Source organism: Muscardinus avellanarius (genome assembly GCF_963383645.1).
Source record: "Muscardinus avellanarius genome assembly, chromosome: 16".
Lineage (NCBI taxonomy): Eukaryota > Metazoa > Chordata > Mammalia > Rodentia > Gliridae > Muscardinus > Muscardinus avellanarius.
Genome location: NC_137802.1, coordinates 62,927,009 through 62,941,569, shown reverse-complemented (window position 1 = coordinate 62,941,569; position 14,561 = coordinate 62,927,009). Strand labels below are relative to the sequence as shown.

Here is a 14,561-nt window from a genome sequence, read left to right as displayed (position 1 = left end):
GTATCTTTTATTGAACTTAATGCATATCAGGATGTCTACTTGGTCATTTTAGCTCTCACCCTAATCTCCAGTCTTTTCACCTACTAGCATTTTTCTTCGTCAGTTTAATAGTTGGCAAATATTTTCTCCTGCTCTATAGGTCATCTGTTCACTTTGTTGATTGCTTCTGTGGCTGTGCAGGAGTTTCCTATGTTTTTAGGGTAATATCCAAAAGAATAAGGTATTAACATTCAGAATATAAAATAACTAAAAAATTAACAATAAAAATCAAGTAAGCCATTTAAAAATAGGCAAATTATCTGAATGTATACCTATCAAAAGATGTAATGTACAGCAAATAGATTTTAAAGGTTCCATATCATTATTCATCATGGAAATGTAAATAAAAACTCCTATGAGATATAATCTTGCTCCAGTTAGAATAGCTAATATATATACATATATGTATATAATACATATATATATATACATATATACAGTATTTGTTCTATACATATATATACATATATATGTATGAATATATATATGTATATATATAAACAAAAACTGGCAATGGCATAGATTAAAAGGAAATCTCATGTAATGTTGGTGGAAATGTAAAGCAATACAGCTATTACAAAGTTTAATTTGGAGGTTTCTCAAAAAATAAAAATAGATCTTCTGTGTCATCCAGCTATCTCACTTTTGGGTTCATTTCCTTTGGAAATGAAATCAATATATAGAAGAGATAATTGCATGTGTATAATAGCAGCACTATTCACAAGCCTGGTGTGGCAGCATGTGCCTATAGTCCTAGTACTTGGGAGGCTGAGACAGAAAGATCAAAGGTTCAAGGCTAGTCTCAGCAACTTAGCGAGACCCTGTTTCAAAATGAAAAATAAAATAGGGTTTGGGTCGTGTAGCTCAGAGGTAGAATGTCCCTGGGTTCAATCTTCAGTGACACACACACACACACACACACACACACACACACACACACACACCAGACACACACACCAGACACACACACCAGACACAAAAAGACAAATACCACATGTTTTCTCTTTAATGTGGAAGGTAAAAATAAAGTGATCGGAAAGTAGAATAATGATTATTAGAGGTCGGAAAAGGTGGGAGAGTGAGGGCAAAAAAGGGAGGTTGGATGATAGGAACCAGAGCAGGATAATTTCTGGTAAGCAGAGAAGGATGACTGTAGTTCATAATAACCTACTGCATATTTTATGAAGATGTAAATGAGAGGAACTCAAATGCTTCAAACGTAAATGCTGACTTGATCAGTGTTGGGATATATATCACAGTGTCTAGGGGAGGCAGCTCAGTGATAAAACACATTCATTCATATATATATATATATATATAATTTGGTACTAGGGATTGAACCCAGGGGCATTCTATCTCTGAGCTATGGCCCCAGCCCTATTTTATTTTTTTATTTTGAAACTAGGTCTCGCTAAGTTGCTGAGGCTGGCGGTTGTGAGCCTGCGATCCTCCTCCTGCCTCAGCCTCCTGAGTACTGGGATTTTAAGCATGTGCAACCATGGCTGGCTGGTAAAGCACATTCTTAGCAAGATTGATACCTGGGTTCATCTTCAGAGGTCAGAGAGAGAGAGAGAGAGAGAGAGAGAGAGAGAGAGAGAGAGGGAGAGAGAGAGGGGACACTAAATACATTAATATGTACAATCAATACCTGTTAATAAAAATAAAAATAAGTTTCTGTTGGGAAACTAAATTAAAAATTAAACATCATATATATTCTTATTAACAAAGCTCCCCTTCCCCATCTCTCTCTGAAAGGGGAAATTATTATGATCATGTATTTTCTTTGGGAAAACTATGATATACATATGGAGAACATACATGCATTCAGTGTTACTTTTGACATCAACAGGAGAATATGTCTGACACAATATATTTGAACTTGCCTTCTAGATCTTGAGCATTTTGCCTGATATCCTTATAACGTATGACTTCAGTGAAACTTTGATAGTTACCAGCATGATATTCATTCCATCATCTGCCTTGGCTGGATTTATATTCTTTTGGGAAGAGGTAAGAAATATCTTCCTTATGCATTATGTCATAATGAATGATGTCATTCCTAATGAATATGTGGCCCACGGAGGTGCTTTGCTCAGATTTACAGGGATAGAAAGTGTATGGATGGGAGTGGGGAGGGGCAACAGGTAAACGGGGGGGGGGTTTCTTGATCAAAATGTTCTAAGTTGAATTGTGATGATTCTCCACAGTTTTATAAACTTATAATACATTCTGAGATTGTATACTCCAAATGAGTAAATATAATGGCATGGAAATTGAGCCTCAGTAAAGCTCTGATACAAATGCTTTGTCCTTTGCCATCTGTAAAATAAAGGCACTACAAATGCTCTTCAAATTTCATGCCAGATTGGCAAGTGCTCTAGTTCAGTGGATATTCATTATCATTTGTGAGGCTAAATTCATGTACATACCGTTCAGTTATTCAAAAGCATGTACCAGACACTATTTTGTGTCAGTCATTGGGTTAACAATTAGCAACACTTGATGAGTGACGGAGGAACAAGATATCACAGTCCCTCCTTTCACGGAGCTTAGAGGAAATAGATGGTCCTCAAGTAAGCTAACACAATAAGCTTGAAGGTTACAAAAGAGAAGGGTTAAGAGCCAAGGCAGAACATGCAAAGCACAGCCGATGTATTCTGGGGAGTCAGAGAATTCTTCTAGGGAAGCAATGGTGAATACATTCCTAAAGGACAAGTAAGAATTAATTAATGGGAGAGCGAGACAGGAGGCGAGCATATTTTGCAGAGGGAAGCAAAGACATTGAAACAGGAAAGAGAGTGTGATTCAAAGGAAGAGAAGTGTTGCATGAACCTAGGGCAGGATAGTTCACGTGAGAAATACTTTTGGGGGTCCTGCAGCATCCTAGATGAAATGCTCTTAAAAGAAGGTGTAGAAGACTTTGTTAATTGTGTTCTTAGGGAATTGGGAAAGCCTTTTCATCTGCAAAGATACTTTTCCATTGACTGAGCAATGACTGGAATTCTTGATTACAAACTCGTCCTTTTGCTTAAAGCATTTTTCTTATAAATATAAGCAAAACTGTATGATAAGATATACTAATAGAGATCTGTCACATACAATTTAAGAAAAATGAGTTACTTTCTGAATGAACTGATTGATGAAGATAGAATAACATGATGTTACAAAATCCCAATACCTGCCCCAATTTGTCAAGTCAAGTAATTGGGACAAGCCTTTGGAAAAAAGGAAAAAGAAATGTATCGACTGGCTAGCAAATGTAAGACGCCAGCAAACTTAAGCATTCGGCAACAAGCCCTGGATTCTGTCTAAACAAAAAAAAAAAAATCAAGTCCCCTTTAAGAGTTAGCTTTGCACAGTATGGTGGCACATGTCTGTAATCCCAGTTAAGTGGGAGGCTAAAACAGGAGGATCACAGGTTTGAGGACAGCCTCAGCAAGTAATGATACTCTCATCAACCAAGTGAGACCCTATTTCAAAATAAAAATAAAATAGGGCTCAGAGGTTGAATGCCCCAGTGTCCAATCCCTAGTACCCCCCCCCCACGCACACAGGTTAGCTCCTCAAGGTCATGCTGGCATCTTATCAGGAAGGATGCAGTTCGCATCGATGTCTTTCTTGAGTCAGTTCTTACTCAGATTCACAGGCCAGGGACATGCTGCTGTGTTTAGCAGAGGGGGCACAATTCATTTTTAAGTCTTTTGTGACTCAGTTCTTGTTCAGATCAGCAGACCAGGGTCATGTTGTCATGCATATCAGAAGGGGCACTGTTCATGTCTGAGTTTTCCTTGAGTCAGTTCTTCTGCATATCCACAAGCCCTAGGTCTCCTTCCTCACTAAGTGAATAAGAACATGTTATTTGTTAATGAAGGAGGTGAAGAAAAAGAGGAAGGAAAATCATCTGCTATGAATTAAGCCATCTGTTAGCTGCCAGGGTCAGAAGCAGCCCCCGTTAAAATAACAGGGATACTTATTATGGTGGAACAATCGTCGCCATTGGGGTGCAAGGGAATCTATAAATAAGCTTCTATGAGACACTTGGGGTAAATATTTTAACTTCCAGAAATTTTCAAAATGCCAGCCTCTCCTCCCTCCTCCCTCCTCCCTCCTCTCTCCTCTCTTCTCTCTCCTCCCTCCTCTCTCCTCTCTCCTCCCTCCTCTCTCCTCTCTCCTCCCTCCTCTCCCCTCTTCCTTCTCTCCTCTCTCCTCTCCCCTCCCTCCTCTCTCCTCTCCCCTCTCTCTTCTCTCCTTTCTCCTCTCCCCCCCCTCTCTCTCCCTCCCTCCCTCTCTGTCTGCTATGCTTTCTGTAGACTTTAAGCAAATCTTTTGGTTTTAAAACCAAAAGATTTTTTATTGGAAGAATAGATATAGGTTATCTGTTTATTGTGAAACAATAAGAATTCCTCTAATGTCCTGAGGGTCATATGTTACCAGTGTACACAGGAATGGAGCTTAGTGAGGAAAATAGTCAGGAGGTGGAATTTCATATTGTTTAAACACAAGTCACAAAGCTGACCAATTTTCATTATTTATGTATTTATTTATTCATGCATTCCTTTTTGTCTTTTTAGAAAGCCCACCAGCACTACAAAAAATTTCAAGAACTAGGGTTTGACCTGACTGGAGTTGATCTTCTCGTATGCCTAATAGTAAGAAAGCCTTTCTACCTAACCATATATTATTTTGGAAGGTTATCATTTACTGTAACTATTTGATCTAGTCTGAAGTGTGCCAACCCTGCAACTGGTTTTTTGTTTTTTGTTTTTGGTACTGGGGTTCCTGGAAGCCCTTCTACCTCCGGGCTACAGTCCCAGACCTATTTTTTTATATTTTTTATTTGGAAACAGGGTCTCTTAAGCCAGTGAGGCTGGCTCCGAACCAGCGCGATCCTCCTGTCTCTGCCTCCCAAGAGCAGGGATTACAAGCATGCGCCACCACGCCCGGCCCTACAACTGTTTTAAATATATATATTTTTGGTGGTACTGGGGTTCCTGGAAACCCTTCTACCTCCAGGCTACACTCCCAGACCTATATTTATATTTTATTTGGAAACAGGGTCTCCTAAGCCAGCGCGGCTGGCTTTGAACCTGCGCAATCCTCCTGTCTCAGCCTCCCAAACGCGGGGATTACAAGCGTGCGCCACCACGCCTGGCTTAAATATAGTCTTTGATAAAGCAGTTACATTCATACATGATCTTTAACTCTAGATTTAATTCTTATATACATGAGTACAATAAGTCTAGAATTCAAAGTAACAAATAATTTTTATCTATTTATCCTATTTACTGCCCCCTAAGTTTGAGAGAGCATATAAAGCTACAGATGTAACATAAATTAAAATTTTAAAATTGTAGATGAAAGGGCAAAAGTTGAATAATTAGAGTGAAAGGAAAAATGATTATACTTAGGCTGAGGAAAGCTACTCTATTTAAATACTAAGTGACACAGTACTTCTTTAGATACAAAAGCAAACATAGTCAGAAGTCCTTGCCCTCAGAGAGCATATATTCTGGTGAAAGGATACAGATATTAAACTAGATAAATGATGTGTACTGTGTTAAGTGGGTAGCTGGAAAGGGCCTGGAGAAGAACATTCCAGTGGCAGGTGGCAAGAGTGACCCTGGCTTGTTCCAAGGTCATCCACAGGCCAATGTGACATTGGTGGTGAGCGAGGGAAAGGGCATTAGGAGCGATGATCACAGACGCAGTGGCGTCAAGTGTGGAGATGGGAGGAGGGGCTGCACAGAGTGTTCTGGGCCACTCCGAGGACCTTAGATGCTACTGTGAGCATCTAAGTGATAATGCTGAGTGATAGGATGAGATTTGTGGATTAAAAGAGCAGCTCTGGTTACGGCAACGAGAATAGAGGTAGAGGGCAAGAGGCAGAGGGAGGCCAGGGAGGAACAAATTGGAGTAATTTAGGTGAGAATTAATCATGGCTAGACCTGGGTGGGAGGAACACAGGAGGAAGGAGTGGAGGAGCAGGATTTTGGAGTCAGAGTAGGTAGAATGTACTGACACACTGAATGTAGGTTGTGAGCAGAAGAGAAGAAACAGATGGATTGTGAGACAAACTGAGATGGATTGTGATCAAATAGATACATTTTCCCGCAATTTTTAAGAATTCATGTCAATTTTACAAAACACACATTCTATATAAATGATTAAATTGTAGTTGTGAACCTATTTATTTGTATTTAAATAAAACTGTCTTTTTTTTTTCTTTTTGCTCCTAGCCTTACTTCCAGACTTTGCTATTCATTTTTCTTCTAAGATGCTTAGAAGTAAAATATGGGCAGAAGGTGATACGAAAGGATCCTGTTTTCAGGTTGGGATAAAATTTAATTTTGTACTAATATTTCAGAGTGATGGCTATACTGTCAACTGATCCATACAAATGTTTATTTATGTATGTATTTATGTATGTGTTTATGTATTTATTTATTTTGTGTGTGGCACTGGGGCTTGATTCCAGGGGGATTCTACCACCAAGCTATAATCCCTAGCCTGATTTTTATTTTTTATTGTTTTTTTTTTTTTTCGGTATTAGGGATGGAACCCAGGGGCATTCTACCTCTGAGTTACAACCCTAGCCCTGTTTTTAATTCTTTATTTTGAAACAGGGTTTCACTGAGTTGAAAAGGGCCTCATTAAATAGCCAAAGCTGCCTGCGAACTGAGATCCTCCTGTCTCAGCCTCCCAAGCGTGCGCCACCATGCCCGGCTTTGCCAATTGATACTTACAATGTAAGCAGGATGATGGTTTCATTATGATCAGTGCATTTCTGGGGCTTAAGGCCAAGAAGTAAGACTCCCAGAGAGAGCTTGGCTACTGAGCAGCCAAGAGAGAGACTTGAGTTTCTCAAAACCTGTAATGAGTACCCAAGTACCACATTCTCACATCCAAGACAGTTGCATCCTTGCCCAGAGGAGGTGGGATAAACCAATTGAGCAATATGGTTCAGAGTGTTTCACAAGGGGAGGGACTCTGGAAGGAACAAACAGGAGATATCTGCTGTGATTAAGATGTTTTTAGAGTGAGCAGAGAGAATGAGGGTGAGTTGAATTTTCAAGGGGAAGGAGCAAGGAGGATGTGGTGGTGTGTGCCTATAATGCCAGTACTTGGGAGGCTGAGACAGGAGGATCGCAGGTTTGAAGCCAGCTTTAACAACTAATCAACTCAGCTAGGCTCTCAACAACTTAGCAAGACCCTGTTTCAAAATAAGAAATAAAATAGAGAGCTGGGAGTGTAGCTTGAAGGTAGGATTAGCATGCCGCTGGGTTCAGTTCCCATTGCCACACACAAACCCAAAAGAAAGGAACAGTGCTTAGTGATGATTTCGAAAGGGTCAGAGATGCTTACTAAGAGAGCGGCAGCAACAGCAAAGGGATCTTGGCTAAGAGGGACAGAAACAGAAGCAACCTTGAAGGAATTAACAATCAGTACCTGTTCCTTGAAAGAAAGAATGTTGGTCGAGTCACGGGGACACCAACTTTTGATGTATCTCTGACAACTTGAAAACCACATGCAAAGTATTTTCCTTTCTCCACAGAATTTCGCCACCAATGGGAGATGCTCGACCAAATCCAGAAGAACCTGTAGATGAGGATGAAGATGTTCAAGCAGAAAGAACGAGGGCATCAACTGCCTTGACCACGTCAAACGTAGAGGAGGTAGATAAGCTAAAGATGGAGATATATGGCACCAAAAGGATCCAAGGGTTGTACAGACTAGAGCTTGATGTGCTGGTTTTCACTTAGAAAGTTTGGTGCATTTTTAGTTCTTAAATATGGAGTCGCTTCTTTGGAATGTCCTGGAAGCTAAAAGAATATAGACATAATATTTTCTTCTTTTGAGAAAAACAAATTTCAATAATTAGGGCTATCATTTGAAAGCCAAACAAGACCTCACCAGTTGAAGAATTTAAACGAGCTATGTTGTAAAATGCTGAGCAGAGATTAAGATTTGGGGGCTAGTCTTTTATTTGACTCGGGTATTGGGGTGTCTCCATGAGCTTTGCCACTTCAGTTCTGGCAAGGCAGGGAGCCGGCTTCCATGAAAGCTAGTGTCTTTTCTCAGCCTATTTAGAAACAAAAGATATTACCTATGCTAAGAAATGCTTATCATATTTGCTGTTTAAAATTTTCTTTGTGGTGCATTATAACTAGACGTAGTACTGGGATTCATTGTGATACATTTTTACATGCATACAGCACAATTTGGTTAGTTTCCTTCTCCAGTCTATCCTTTTTCCTTTCTTTCTTTCCTCCCTCCAACAATTCTTTCCTCTGCTGTACTGGTCCCACTCTTATTTTCATGATATTTGTTTTTTCCCTCTTTATCTTCCAATATGGGAGAAAACACATGACCCTTGACTTCCTTAATTTGGCTTATTTCACTTAATATGGTGTTTTTCAGTTCTATCCATTTATCTACAGATGATGTAATTATTTCTTCTTTATATTTGAGTACAAATCCACTGTATATATGCTGCTATAAACATGAGTTTTCATGTATCATGATACTGTTCTTTGTTTTTGAAAGATAACAAGAAGTGATATAGCTTAGCCATATGATGGCTCCATTCCTAGTCTTTTGAGAAACCTTCATACTGACTTCTTTATAATCCCACTGAAAGTGTATGAGTTTCTTTTTCCTCACCCTCATTTTATTCTTATTTGTATTTTTGATGATTGCCATTCTAACTGCTAAAAGTCTCATTATAATTTGGATCGCCATTTCCCTGATTCCTAATGATGGTAAATGTATGTGTGTGTGTATACATACATATAAATGCTATATATATATATATATATATATATATATATATATATATGGCATTTACATTTCTCTTTTTCAGTAGCATCCATTTAGTTCATTTGCCCAGTTATTAGTTGGATTATTCATTTTGTGTGTTGAATTTTAGGAGTTCTTATTATTCTAAATATTAATCATCTATTGGAATGCTAGTAGCTGGTAAAGATTTTCTCCCATTCTGTAGGCTCTCCCTTTATGTTCTTGTTTCCTTTGCTGTGCAGAAACTTTTTAAATTTGGTGTCATCCTTTCATTAATTCATGGTATTATTTCCTGAGCATCAAGGATCCTATTGAGGAATGTGTTCCCTTTATCAAATTGTAGTGTTGATCTTATGTTTTCTTCTAGCAGTTGTAGATTTTCTGGTCTAATTCATAGAACATATTGCTAAAGCAAACTTTAGATGCAATGCAAACCTCATTAAAATACAAGTTATACTCTTCACAGAACTAGAAAAAAAAGTCCTAAAATCATCTAGTATTTCATTCACATCCACTTCAGTATCTATAGATTCAGTTATTGGGAACCTGCAAACTTTTGGCAATATCTCGTTGGCCTGTTTCCTTATGTTTCTTATATTTTGTAGTTATGCATCTATATAGTTGTATTTTTCTTCTTTTGTGTGGGAGTACTTTAGTGAGTAGTTACCTTTTATAATGAGCCCTGGGCTAGGTATATATCTTAGCTTAAATGCATGCGATAAGCATGATCAAAATGTTAAGTTAACCCATCAGTACTACTTTTCGAAGAAAGAGTAACTGCCAGCAAGAATAGTAATTTAAGAACAAACCATATGCTAGGAATGTTATTAGTGATGATCTCTACAACCCTATTAGTCAAAGAGGAAGGCAGATGAGAAATAATATAGGATCGGCTGTAAAGATTAAGCATTAATTATTACATAATAAATTTAATTTAAGAAAGAATAAAAATAAAAAATAGAGAAAAAGGAGAAAGGAAAAATGAACGGGAGAGGCAAAGAAGACCGAATATGAACTGAGGAGAGAGAATAGGATGAAGGAGAAGGAAAGGGGATGGAAGTTAGAGAAAAGGTATCGAGAGAGGATCCAGTTGGCAAAACAAGCAAAATTAGATACAACTTTGAAAACACAAAGAAGACGGGAATCAGTTTACACCGAGCAGTTCGTGCAATTAGCAGTCACGCAGAGACTTCGCTTTCTTTTTGCTGAGGTTTTTAAAATGGAGAAATTTCCTTTTGGGCTTCAATTTTATAATTCCCCATAAACTCTATGAGAAGTTTATGTTCCACAAATATTATACTGTTTGTTTGTTCTCGGCTCATTCAAACTGGCTACACTTATTAGGGGCGACCCTTTGCTGAGTTCTTCCCCTTTCTTGCCTTACTTGTGGGATTGTTGTCCAATTCATAGTAGACTTATTCCTTAACATGCTTTGCTTTTGTGACTAGAGATGGGAGTGTATGTCTGGCAGGGCTGTTGGCAAGCCTTCTCACCCACAGTCCATAGGCTGATCTGGATGGAATTGCATCCCTTGTTTTGAGAATCTCAGTTTGTGTGCCAAGGGCATGGTGTGTGGAACCATCACTCTATCCTCCAGACCCTTCTGGGTGTTTAAGAGTTGATACCAGTAACCCAGTGGGCTATTGCTTCCCACCTGACCTTAATCTTTCTCTGTTCTGCCCCCTGCAAGCTATGCTTTTTAATCCCAATGTGTGTGTGTGTGTGTGTGTGTGTGTGTGTGTGTGTGTGTGTGTGTGTGATACTCTGTACGGAACCCAGGGGCATTCTACCTCTGAGCTACATCTCCAGTCCTACTTTTTGTGTGTGTGTGTGTGTGTGGTACTGGGGTTCCTGGAAGTCCTTCTACCACCGGGCTACACTCCCAGACCTATTTTTTATATTTTTTATTTGGAAACAGGGTCTCTTAAGCCAGCACAGCTGGCTTTGAACCTGCACGATCCTCCTGTCTCTGCCTCCCAAGCGCAGGGATTACAAGCGTGCACCACCACGCCCGGCTCCAGTCCTACTTTTTATTATTTATTTTGAAACAGGGTCTCATTGAGCCACAAAGGGCTTCACTAAGTAGTTTAGGCTGTCTGCGAACCATGATGCTCCTGTCTCAGCCTCCCAAATGCTGGGATTACAAGCATACGCCTCCATGGCCAGCAGACTACCAATTTTATTTTTTTATTTTTTATTTTTTATTTTTTTTTAAATTTTATTTTATTGGTGCACTGTATTCATACATCATAGTGGGATACAAACTTTTGTAGACATACATGCACACATCGCCATTGAAATCATATCCAAGAAATCACTGCCAATTTCAATGTTGTGAGGTTTTATGACCCAGATTTTCTCCTAAAAGTTTATAGTCTTAAGATTTATATTTAGGTCTTTTATCTATTTTGAGTTAATACTTGTATGTGGGATTAGGTAAAGGTCCAATTTTATTCTTTTCCATGTAATTATTATTTTTCAACAATATTTAGTTAAAAGATTATTATTTCCACCACCAAATCTTCGTGGAAACCTTGTCAAAAATAACTTGACAATATAGGGAAGAATTTAGCTCTAGGCTTGTATTTAACTCCAATGGTCTATATATCTGCCTTTAGAACAGTACTACACTGTTTCAATTATTGTAGCTTTATATGGTTTGAAATCAGAAAATATATATCTGCTAGCTTTGTTCTTTTTCAAGATCGTTTTGGGTATCTAGAATTCATACTCCATATTAGGATAGATTTTTTTCTGAAAAATAAATATATAAATATATGATAGTTTCACCTAAAAAAATAGAAAAAAATATTCTCTGGTAAGAAAGAAAGCAAAAAGAAATATTGAAATGTTATCTTTAAGTCATCAAAAGCTTGGTATCAGACAAATAAAACTGTTATGTGAGATTATCATTTTTAATTTTGGATAAATTGCTATAATACTAGATGTCAACCAATTTTAAATGGAAGCACCTTTTACTCTTCTCCACTCTGTAGACTGGCAGATCACCTACCACGCCTCTTGTCACTGTCCAAAGCTTCTCCCGAGTCTGTGGTATGGTCTCACTCAGGTGCCTAGATGGAATCACATTATGGCCTTCCACTGATCCCGTGAGAAATATAGCTCAAGTAGCTGTCTGGTCTTGGATATTAAAAAAGAAAATATATCAAGAACAAGACAAAAAAGAGAAAAATAGCAAAACATAAGAAAACAGACTACAAAGATTTTTAGTCTCTCATTCAGGAAGTTCAAACAAAGAATCTTTTTAACTGTTGCTGCTTCCCTGCTTATACTATCGTCGCTGGTGAATGCTGAGACTTTCTCCTGTGCCAGCTCAGCTCACCACATCTGAGCTTACTTTGGATTGAAAGTTTGTTGAGTAGCATCTCCTGCTTATCTTAACTTCCAGAGAGAATTTCTTTCAGCGTGTGGGAGGGGAGCTTTCCTGCTTCCAGTGAGCCACCACATGACCAGTGCTGCTGCTGCTGATTCCTTCTATTAATCCTCTTTCTAGTCTAGAAACTGATATTTTTTTATTTCCTCTGATTGATAGCTCTCTTAGTTGCCTATGAGTGTTTTCCCACAGCCTTCCTTTTCAATATACTTACTGTAGGACTGTTGTTCTGGGGATCTGCTAAGAACTTGTGGTTTCCTCTGACCTGCCTTCTTTCTCCTTTGCATGTTACATTGGAAACATGCAATACATGCTGCTCTCGACTCAACATATGATTTGGCTTGTGACATAAGTCATGAAAGGTCCCGCCAAGGAGAAGTTTAATTGGAAAAATCATGCTGTCATCTTTTCTAGAAACCAGCCATAATCGCCAGCTGTCTACACAAAGAGTATGTGGGCCAGAAGAAACGTTGCTTGTCAAGGAGGAAAAAGAAAATCGCAGCAAGGAATATCTCTTTCTGTGTAAAGAAAGGTTTGGAGTAATCACTTTTTAAACTAACGGTTATGTTTGTAAAATACCCACTCAGCATCTCTGCCAGTGGCCATATTTTACTTGCTGAAGCGTTGATTCACTCATTCACCCAACATATTGTATTTTTCGAGTGTGCCAGATGCTATGTTAGGCTCTGGAAATAGAAATATGAGGAAAAAAGGCAAACTACCTGCCCTAGGCAGTTTTACGTTTTAGGAAGGGATTCATAAATAAAAACCAAAGGAGGGAATCCATGTGTAAAAATAACATACGGGGTCAACCATCAGATATTAAATAAGCTCTGTGTGGAACATCAAAATATGTGAAAAGACATGACTTGGAACGATATTTGATCAGGGTCAGAGAAGGCCTTGCTGGAACAATGACATTTAACCCAAGATGAGATGACAAAAGTGTGCTAGCTATATGAGCATTGAGAAATAAGAGGATCCAGGCCGAGTGTGACGGTGCACACCTGTAATCGCAGTACTTGAGAAGCTGAGACAGGAAGACTACAGGTTCAAGACGAGTCTCAGCAATAATTTAGCAAGACTCTCAGAAACCTAGCCAGACCCCTGTTGTTTCAAAACAAAAATTAAAAAAGGGCTGGGGGTGTAGCTCAGAGGTAAAATGTCTCTGGACTCAATCCCTCACACCAGCATACACACCAACACGCTCAGAGGTAAAATGTCTCTGGACTCAATCCCTCACACCAACATACACACCAACACACACACACACACACACACACACACACACACACACACACACCAGTATCCAAGCAGAGGAAATTACAAGGGTATGAATCAGACATAACACATCTGGAGTGGCTGAGTCTCAAAGAAGTCTGTGGTTGCATCTGTTAGTACAAGGGATAAAGTCAAAGGATGGGTGGGAATGCATTAAGTACTTTTAATAAAAATACTTAATTAATAAGCTTTTTATTTATTTTTTATTTTTGGTGGTACTGGGGTTCCTGGAAACCCTTCTGCCTCCGGGCTACACTCCCAGACCTATTTTATACTTTTTAAAATTTGGAAACAGGGGCTCTTAAGCCAGCACGGCTGGCTTTGAACCTGCGTGATCCTCCTGTCCCTACCTCCCAAGCGCAGGGATAACAAGCGTGCGCCACCATGCCCGGCCAATTAATAAGCTTTTAAAAATAGCAAGAAGTTTAGCTGGGCACTGTGGCACACACCTGTAACTCCAGTGCTTAAGCAGCTGAGATAGGAGACTCACAAGTTCAAGGCCAGCCTCAGCAATTTAGTGAGATCCTTAACAACTTATCAAGACCCTATTTGAAAATAAAAAATAAAATAGGCCTGAGAGTGTAGCTCTGAACCACAAATAAATAAAAATAAAAATAGCAAAAAGTTCATGTCTTATCCAAACTTAGCAAAACGACATCAGAGGGTTTTTAGCAGGTTTGTGCCACCACTTAATTTTTAATTTGAGACGATACTGGCTACTCCTTGTTTATGATTTTGGGTAGGGAGCAGTTTATATCAGTTCAGATGATAGGTCATAGTAGTTTGGACACAAGTGATTGACTCTGGGACGAAGAAAGAGTCCTGGATGTCCCAGGTTTAGGAAACATTTCCATATGTTCCCAGTGCTCTGGCCATCCGCTATAGAAACTAATTTGGGTATATATTTAACTGACACATGAAACCTGGGGGGAAAACACAGATATATTGACGTCAAACATTTTAGATAATTACAAGAATTAGATAATATATTTTGTTGACATGTATTACATAGTCATTGTAAATTTTAAAATGACAGTAACTGAGGAGTACA

General features: G+C 38.8%; 1 protein-coding gene across 1 annotated transcript in view; it reads left to right on the top strand.

The window, feature by feature from the left end:
- The window catches only part of LOC308275762 (uncharacterized protein), a gene marked incomplete at both ends in the record, with an annotated part of 129,455 nt that overhangs the window by 36,997 nt on the left and 77,897 nt on the right, over window positions 1-14,561 (top strand). Inside the window, 5 exons of the mRNA XM_080714115.1 lie at window positions 1,930-2,049; window positions 5,602-5,756; window positions 7,592-7,703; window positions 11,832-11,889; window positions 12,644-12,751. Of these exons, the coding sequence (XP_080570241.1) occupies window positions 1,930-2,049; window positions 5,602-5,756; window positions 7,592-7,703; window positions 11,832-11,889; window positions 12,644-12,751 (553 nt within the window). The remainder of the gene's footprint in view (window positions 1-1,929; window positions 2,050-5,601; window positions 5,757-7,591; window positions 7,704-11,831; window positions 11,890-12,643; window positions 12,752-14,561) is intronic.